This window comes from Limulus polyphemus, unplaced genomic scaffold (genome assembly GCF_000517525.1).
Source record: "Limulus polyphemus unplaced genomic scaffold, Limulus_polyphemus-2.1.2 Scaffold3195, whole genome shotgun sequence".
Lineage (NCBI taxonomy): Eukaryota > Metazoa > Arthropoda > Merostomata > Xiphosura > Limulidae > Limulus > Limulus polyphemus.
The window spans coordinates 103,580-113,696 of record NW_013668805.1 but is presented as its reverse complement, the minus strand read 5'-3'; the positions used below and the strand labels follow the sequence as shown (position 1 = coordinate 113,696).

Here is a 10,117-nt window from a genome sequence, read left to right as displayed (position 1 = left end):
AAAAAGATATACATGTACCTGGGCATAAAAACACGCCTTAGTTTTCATGTAAGTATAACGAATTATAAAAAGCTATTTTGCTTCAAATATTTGAATATATTTTTTTTTAATTATAGAGGAGACAAATTAGTGCTATAAAGAATTATAAAAAATAACATTGAACGTTAGGGCGGAGACGTAGTACACCGAACTACTTGTGGATTACTACGAAGTATAATTAAGACTAGCATAGATTTAGATTATGGATCTACTTACATAATTTTTTTTTTCTTTTACTCGATACATCCAAAGCTTCATATAACTATATCCATAAGGAACGTTATATTGCAAATATTTATAATAATGCAGTAAAATAAAAAAATGCGTGACGCTTATCACCAGACAAAGTCGATATTCGATAAATTTGATATGTTGTATTGATACAAGTTAGAAGAAAATAAAGCAGTTTTATAGGGAGGTAAACTTTTACGTATGTAATAATATTAATACCTCCTAAATTACTTCTGTAGTTTATGGTACATTTCGTATGAATTTAATTATATATCATAAATACAGAATCATTTTAAATTTTCGTAAGTAAGTTTAATTCCCAATCGTGAATGCGGGAATGGTTTTATTGTATAACTATAACCACATGTTATTGTTAGGTCTGCCCAGAAATAAATCATTTACGGTGGAGGCTGGAGGATTATATTTATACAATCTCTTATTCAAAAAAAAAGAAGCATTCATACAATGAGATCAGGCACGTCAAAATGTAGAAAGCAATGGGGGCATGAATGAATCATAATGCTTTATAACATTATTCAACTACTGTATTGTACATACAAATTAAAATTGCTGGGTTCTACAGAATATTAACTTGTATGTCTCATAAATAAAAATGTATCAGTTAATAATCAGTATATACATTATACAGATTCACTAACAATTATGAACAACGTAATGTTTATAATTTACCAAAGAACTGTAACCTTCTTTCACTTCAGCTTTTAAAGTCAGCAGTTGTATCTAAAAAAAATATTTCTTCTCTGAATGAACGTGCAGTGATTGAGACAGGCTTGTTTCATAGCTGACCCGAAGATATGTTCTGATTCTGCACAGTGTGAAGAATGTTCTTTCAGTTGTGACTGGTATTTCTGTTCCATATGATTTTTATACATGCTGACTGCATAGAAAAATCTAACTACAAAAGTTATTTCTGCCCCTGGATCCTGTGTCTCATACATGTACTATAAATATTGACTGCTTTCAATTTACAGTGTTGTTTTCTCATACATGTACTACAAATATTGACTGCTTTCAATTTACAGTGTTGTTTTCCCATACATATACTACAAATATTGACTGCTTTCAATTTACAGTGTTGTTTTCTCATACATATACTATAGATATTGACTGCTTTCAATTTACAGTGTTGTTTTCTCATACATGTAATATAAATATTAACTGCTTTCAATTTACAGTGTTGTTTTCTCATACATGTACTACAAATATTGACTGCTTTCAATTTACAGTGTTGTTTTCTCATACATATACTATAAATATTGACTGCTTTCAATTTACATTGTTGTTTTCTCATACATATACTATAAATATTGACTGCTTTCAATTTACAGTGTTGTTTTCTCATACATGTACTATAAATATTGACTGCTTTCAGTTTACAGTGTTGTTTTCTCATACATATACTATAAATATTGACTGCTTTCAATTTACAGTGTTGTTTTCTCATACATATGCTATAAATATTGACTGTATTCAATTTACAGTGTTGTTTTCTCATACATATACTATAAATATAAAACACCAGTTAGAAACTAACATCTCAACATTAACTAAACTTACACCTGTTAGAAACTAACATCTCAGCATTAACTAAACTTACACCTGTTAGAAACTAACATCTCAACATTAACTAAACTTACCTCTGTAACATTTTACTACCATGCACCAGTGTAAACCCTGAACTCACATTGTCAACATTAACTAAACTTACCTCTGTAACACTTTACTAACCCTGACCTCACATTGTCAACATTAACTAAACTTACCTCTGTAACACTTTACTAACCCTGACCTCACATTGTCAACATTAACTAAACTTACATCAGTGTAAACCCTGAGCTCACATTGTCAACATTAACTAAACTTACACCTGTAACACTTTACTAACCCTGACCTCACATTGTCAACATTAACTAAACTTACCTCTGTAACACTTTACTACCATGCACCAGTGTAACCCTGAACTTGTCAAACTCCCCAAAAGAAACCTTTATCCTAGAAAGTTTATTTTTAAGTCATATAAAATTAAAATGTTTATTAATTAAAGGAGTAATGCACATTTCGATGTGAAGGATCCAAGACTGTGATTTAATTGATTCTGAGTAAAATATTTTCGTTACTGACTAGATTATATAGACAAGAATATCAACAGTAAAAAACTTACAGAAGGGAAGAAAAACAAGACAATTATATGTCTACAAATACATCATTTATTCATGACTGAAATATTTTTTTTTTTTTGCAGCCAGATTTCCAAATTATGAATAAGCAATTCAAATGACATCTAAAGAAGGTCCAAGTTTACAGTCATCTAGTAAATGTAAAGAAGACCTCTCAGAAAGTCCAAGTTTACAGTCATCTAGTAAACTTAAAGAAGACAATGAGCTTTATTTCATAACATCCTGGCCGCCATGTGATGAAAACCCAATAATTCAGGGTGATGATCCAGCTGGTAGCTACAGCAAAGTTTTTTACCATGATCAAAAACAGTGTGGTTCAGAAGATAACCTAATAAATAATGCTGCAGCTTCAGTTATGAGACTAGAGAATAAAACAGCATATGAAATTGAGTCAGTTCCTGCAATCAAAAAGTTTAAAGTAAGCATGAACAGACTTGGTAAAATATTCTGAATGAGTACAGTATTATAAATAGTTTCAAAGTATCAAATCTCTAGTATAGTTGAATGAATTTTAACTAGTATTTTTGTTTTCTCTGTGTGCCCCAAGTTCATCCATAACTCCAATGCTATTAAATACAAGATATATTTCCATCTTTATGATAAATGATGAACTGTTTTGTGTCATAAGTTGCATACCCTCCACAAAAGTGGTTAGCTTTTAATGGCATCACATTATTTACGAAATGCCAAGCAGTGTCAAAATGTAGTTCTGATACAGTCTGTTCCACGGTGATTTTATATCGGCTGTGGTTGGTGCATGACTTGCTGATTTGAATATTAAACATTTTTTTAATCTAACATACTCAACCATTTTTGTTATTGTTAGAGTTTTAATAATTGTTAAATGTTTGAATAAACTTTTTTTTTAAATCATATTTGATTAATAGAATAGTTTTGGAACGGGGCTTTTTTTTTTTCTTTGCCTTACCAACATCTAGAAATTTGATTTATAGGATTTCTGCTTTTACGAGTGAAGACACCCATGTTCATGTTAATTATTTTGGCTATTAAGGAAGATTTCAATAAGGGTTTCCACAAGATATTAAAATTGCCTTTGATAAGTTTTTGCACAAAAGTAAATAGTGTTCTAAGTTCTGAATTGAAGATTAAAAATGACTTTGGTGGTATACTTTGATCTCTTTACTACAGAATGGATATTAAAAATGTTATTGTTTACTATCCATTCTGTAGTAAAGAGATCAAAGTACACCACCAGAGTGAGTCTTGTACATATTATTTTGTTAGAAAGAGGCAAGAGATGGATTTCTTGAGCGATACTTAATCTTGAGTTATCAAGAGAAGTTCAAAGTTTTGGAATTGTTCTCTCTGGAGTGTAGAAGAAGTGAAATGAATTAAGTTTTACAAATAGTTTTGTGTTTATTTCGCCAGTCTTTCTATGAATGGTCTTTTTTTTTTACTTTTGGTTGAAAATACAAACTTGACTATTAGTGGCAATAACTTCAAGTCCAGATGTAGGATTAAACTTTAAGTCTGTGGAATGTTTTACTTGATGTTTTGGCTTTGATATTATGGTTGCTTGGATCTTGAAAATCGAGAGGTGACCTCACTGAGCCAGATGGTCTTCATGTTTACCTTGAATGTACAGATAAGATGGAACATATGTGTACGAGTGCGAAAGTTCTGTAGCACATATGGAAATCTGTACTGGTGGTTTTGGCCAGTGTGGAACCAGAATAAAAAGTCTCGGAGATAAAATTAATTTCTGTACTCAATTCATTTGGTGTTTTGTTTTTCATTTCGTACACGAGTTATTGTTTTAATACACACTCTTACCTGTGCAGTGGTTTGTTCCTTAAGACTCATGCTGGTACACTCAGAGGGATATATTAGTTTATTAATAATCAGAACTCTTCAGTACTGGTATAATTTTCTGCTTCCACCCATATCTGTGGTCAGTAAGTGGGGTTAAGCCTTTATTTTACTTCTGGTTTTATTTCAATGTAAACAAAGTTTTGAACATACATCAATAATCGCTTTTTATTTGAGACAAAATATACAGATCTGTGCTTTTCAGAGGTCATCTACTGCTTGGGAAGATGAAGATATAAACATGCAGTATGCCATAAGTATTCTTGCGACATGGTGGAAAAAACAAGGCCAGAAGAGTGTGAAAGGAAAGTTTTCTTCAACTTCTTCAAATCCATGGACAGTGTTATATAGTGTTCTCAGGTACTAGTAAATTACACCTACATAGTGCAATGGTTACTTAAACGAGCTGTTTTTATTATCCCTGTGTTACAATAATTGACATCAGTTTCTCACCACAGGTGTTATGATTTAACACGTTGCGTACTAACTTGCCACTAAGCCTAGTTTCAGCAATTCTGTTCTCTTGATTATAAATACTGTGTTCCCTTGTAACCAATCAGAACACGAGGCATACTCGATTGTTTTCCCTACTTCTTACTATACATAGATAAATTAAACATGATTACTTTCTATTATAAAAAGAAAATTCAAAGAGCGTGTCCTTTCAAAGGATGAATTCAGCTAACGAAGGAATGTCAACTCTTTAGGTTTCATATAGTGTAAGTAAGTGAAAAAAAACAAAGTAAATGGAACAGACTGTCAGAAGTCTGATATCAGAGAAACTAGTTTCGACACATTCGTGTGTCCTCTTCAGTCTCACGTTGTCTTCTAGCAGGAAAAACTGGTAAACAAACACCTATGGTTTGTCAAATGTCGCTTGATGCTACAATTTTTCCCCAATTAGGTACTGTTCGTACAATTGTTTTTCCTTTCTTGAATATGTTGTTGAAGCAACTTGTATTACTTTTCCAGATGGCAATCCTTCTGGATTATGTTGTGTACTGTTGCCTGGGGCATGTGGACAGCTTTTTCACAGACTTTTATATTTGTGGATTCTCACCTGTTACAAGATGCTGCACTTTGCTTTCCACAACTTGGTTATGATGTGTTGCAGGTCTCTTTCTGGAAGGGCCTGGTGCCCCAAGTTCATCCATATTCCTTTATTTGCCAATGAAAGCAAATACAAAGGATATCCCTATCTTGAAATTATAAATCCCCCAACCTGAACTCATTTGTGTGATCTGAGTGTATGAATATTTTACATTGGAAAAGGCTGTTCCATATCCCTCCCAAAAGCAGTCAATTTTTTGGCAATTTCGTACCATCAAGCAGTGTCAAAATATAAAACTATATCAACTGTGGTTGATATGTAACTTGTTGATATACATATTTGAAATCATTTTTATGTAACGTACCCAACCCTTTGTAAATGTAAGATAAACACATCATACAATATTATCCATTTTTTCCTTTTTTGGGATGCAGATTTTTTCCAGTTTGTGGTAACAACTAGCAAGCATAAAATAACAGAAGAGGGAACACATGAAATATAGTCAGAATACGTGTAACTTATACCAGATCATTTTCTTAACTAGTAACATAGAATATCACGAAACATATTAATACGTTGTTTCATAATAAAATATCATTATTTCCAAACGTGCAGAAAACAACTGTTTTGACAAGGTTTTTTATTATATATACTGTATTCTAGGTCAGTTTTAATTATAAACTGAATTTATTCTAATACTTTATTATTCTCATTATGAATTATGCCGGTAATTAAATTATTTGTTTGAATTGTTTTTATACAATGTTAAATGTCTTAATCTTTCCATTTCTGAATTGATCTTTAAAATATGTAATGAATGTCTAGCAGTTTTCATACGTAACCATCATTAAAGAAAGAACAAAAACACGGTCCAAGTTAATTCTTTCTGCAACAGGTTGATCAAAGAATAAGATCTTGTATTAGAAGAATTAAATAAACATTGAACTGTTGGATTTTTATCTTGGTTATCATATACTTTACTAAATATTCCAGAACAAAAGAAGCTAAATGTTTTTTGAAAGAAAAAGTAGTAGAATTAAAGAACGGGTTAGCGAGATGTTCACCTGTAGCAAGAACTTCTTGTTACGTTGCGCTTGCTTCTTGCTACGAAGCGTTAGAAGAGTACAACACAGCAGAAGAACTTCTGAAGAAAGCTGTCATCTCATCATCTCATAGTAAGCTCCCTCATGCTTTCTTTACCCTCGTTGTTCTTTAAACTACGTCACAAAGTTTAAACAAATTCTCTTACAGAATTTCATGTGTGTGTGTGGATTGTTTTTACCTTTTGCTTTTATTTTTATAGAGTTGTTAGTATGTTGGAAAAATATAACTTCTATTATTCTGTGTTTATTTAGTCACACAATATACAACACTACAAGTTGGTCCAAAAAATTAGTCACCTTAGAGTGATATTCTAATTTACACACTAATGTAAAATCAGATGTTTACAGAAGGACTAATGGGAAGGGTATACACTTATCTATTGCAGACAATATGTAAAGGATCTTCACAATATTAGCTCACTGTAAAATAATTCATTATGCTCACAACATATTTCTAAAAAAACAATACTTTTGTATCCTGCATTTCATCAGATAAAGTTTAAACGCATGACAGAACATGCTCTGGTAATCATAAACGATCTTTGTATGAACAGTGTTAGTGAAGTCGGGTAGAATGAAGTAACAAACATGAAGATATGGGAATTTCTTTGATTTTGGTATTTTTAATCACAGCTCACTATCAATACATATTATACGATATTGGCAGTAAAAAAATATCTTGATGAATTAAGAGACATCTTACTTTATTGTTTCTCTATTTAACGGCTACGTTGTTTCTCTATTTAATGGCTACGTTATGTTATACATAGTAATATTTTTGAGTGTTTCATTGTATGCACCTAACTTATTCTGAGGGAGAAATTAATTAAAGCTGAAACAAATAAAAATACTCTAGACAGAAATTTGGTATTAGAATGTTTGGCTTCTTTTAACATGTTATGTTTTCAAGGACTGCTAAAGAGCTCAGACATTACTTCAATTCTTAAATGCAAAGTGCAAACAAATTTCAGAAACTACAGCCTCTGAACACAAACTGTAAATTCACATTTATTTACGTACCATCATAATGTTAAGTAACGTGTTAGTCACGTTCAGTATACTATACGGTACGTAATACCTATAACTTAGAAAGTTCCAGTCAATCTCATCATTTTCTCCCACAGTTCATTGTCCTCCCCCCCCAGTATAGTGAGTATGTGAAGAATACTGAGCTCTGGGTATTAGAATGGACACATAAAAATAACCCAGATTACTTGACAAATATTTGGGTGACAGTTTTATAACTGTTCACTGGATCTAAAACCTTTAAATAAAGAAACTAACAATATTAAGTGTATATAAGTGCAATTGTGGGTCTGTTTGGTGGTAAGTGCTTGAGAGAGAGCACTAAAAATTAATTGAAATGACAATTCAAGAATAAATTATTAATTAGGGCCAAGTGTGACATAGCCGAGTTCACTAGCATGATCTAATGTTTATAATGGATAAGGTGTAAAATGTGGGAGTATCTGTATAATCGTGAATGAGGGAAATTTTGAGGATGAAGTCAGTACCAAATATTATTTAGTGTGTTTAAACATGCTTGTACATGACCTATAACTTTTGTTATCCATGTTGTCAGTAACTCATGGTAAACAAGTACAACAGATGTATCAAAGATGTATGTGATTATTTTAATTGTCTGTTATCAATTATTCAAAACTGGTAAGAAATATTCATTTCAGCTTTAAAAATAATACAAACTATAATTTCTCAGCATTAAAAGTGGCCAGGTTTATACACAGATTATAAAAAACATAAGTTTATTGTGTTCAGGTTTCTACACAGATTATAAAAACCATAAGTTGAGTTTTAATAATTATGTTCAGGTTTCTACACAGATTATATAAACCATAAGTTGAGTTTTAATAATTGTGTTCAGGTTTCTACACAGATTATAAAAACCATAAGTTGAGTTTTAATAATTGTGTTCAGGTTTCTACACAGATTATATAAACCATAAGTTGAGTTTTAATAATTGTGTTCGGGTTTCTACACAGATTATAAAAACCATAAGTTGAGTTTCAATAATTATGTTCAGGTTTCTACACCGATTATAAAAACCATAAGTTGAGTTTCAATAATTATGTTCAGGTTTCTACACAGATGATAAAAACCATAAGTTGAGTTTTAATAATTGTGTTCAGATTTCTACACAGATTATATAAACCATAAGTTGAGTTTTGATAATTATGTTCAGGTTTCTACACAGATGATAAAAAACATAAGTTCATTGTGTTCAGGTTTCTACACAGATTATAAAAAACATAAGTTCATTGTGTTCAGGTTTCTACACAGATTATATAAACCATAAGTTGAGTTTTAATAATTGTGTTCAGGTTTCTACACAGATTATAAAAACCATAAGTTGAGTTTTAATAATTATGTTCAGGTTTCTACACAGATTATATAAACCATAAGTTGAGTTTTAATAATTATGTTCAGGTTTCTACACAGATTATATAAACCATAAGTTGAGTTTTAATAATTATGTTCAGGTTTCTACACAGATTATATAAACCATAAGTTGAGTTTTAATAATTATGTTCAGGTTTCTACACAGATTATAAAAAACATAAGTTCATTGTGTTCAGGTTTCTACACAGATTATAAAAACCATAAGTTGAGTTTCAATAATTATGTTCAGGTTTCTACACAGATGATAAGATGAGAGTGGATATTTTTTGTTGTAGAACATAATGATATACTGTGGCTACTTGCAAAAGTTCGAAGGCAGTTAAACATAAAACATCAACAACAAGTATTGGCTCGGCAACTGAAAGCAGAACAGAATCTGAAACTCAGAAAACCCAGATATGTAAGTAAGAAACTTCGTTTCACCCGGTTGATCTCTTTTATTATTTTATGACATCGGAACTGATTTTGTTTTAATGAGAAAAGTGAGTTTATTCATGGCTTTATAACTTGTCATAATGTACCTTCATTGACACACACACACGCATATATATATATATACCCACAATCTTGAAGTTCCCCATGTATCATCTCAGCGATAAGTCTGCAGACTTAGGGCATTAAAAAAGGAGGGGTTTGATACTTGTGGTGGGCAGAGCACAGATAGCCCATCTGTGTAGCTTTGTGCTTAATATCACTCAAAACAAATTGGTTGTAATGAAATAACTTTGAAGCTGAAGCCTAAATGAAGCTATTTACAAAAATAAAACAGGTGGTTTCATATGGTGCTGTATTACCAACTGCTCTAACAACAACTAAATATTTTATGGTATCAACTCCTAATTTTCTATTTAAATTTGGAAATTATATACATATAATTGACAGTATATATACAGTAATCCCTTGATAACTCGGAATTTGATATAACTCAGCATCCCTGAAAAACATTCAGGCTTTCTATCTATACGAGAAGAGTCAGTTGAGCGGTTGACTGATTTGGAACAGCACTATACAAGCAACTGGAGTCAGTTGAGCGGTTGACTGATTTGGAACAGTACTATACAAGCAACTGGAGTCAGTTGAGTGGTTGACTGATTTGGAACAGCACTATACAAGCAACTGGAGTCAGTTGAGCGGTTGACTGATTTGGAACAGGACTATACAAGCAACTGGAGTCAGTTGAGTGGTTGACTGATTTGGAACAGTACTATACAAGCAACTGGGGTCAGTTGAGTGGTTGACTGATTTGG

General features: G+C 31.6%; 1 protein-coding gene across 5 annotated transcripts in view; it reads left to right on the top strand.

Annotated features, from left to right (window-relative positions):
- The window catches only part of LOC106468862, a 14,463-nt gene that overhangs the window by 409 nt on the left and 3,937 nt on the right, over positions 1–10,117 (top strand). Inside the window, exons 1-5 of one of the 5 annotated variants that reach the window (XM_022397222.1) lie at positions 196–211; positions 2,534–2,886; positions 4,504–4,658; positions 6,343–6,524; positions 9,146–9,270. In XM_022397222.1, the coding sequence (XP_022252930.1) occupies positions 2,566–2,886; positions 4,504–4,658; positions 6,343–6,524; positions 9,146–9,270 (783 nt within the window). In that variant the 5' untranslated portion in view covers positions 196–211; positions 2,534–2,565. The other 4 variants (XM_022397224.1, XM_013929305.2, XM_022397221.1 and 1 more) reach the window with 4 other exon arrangements.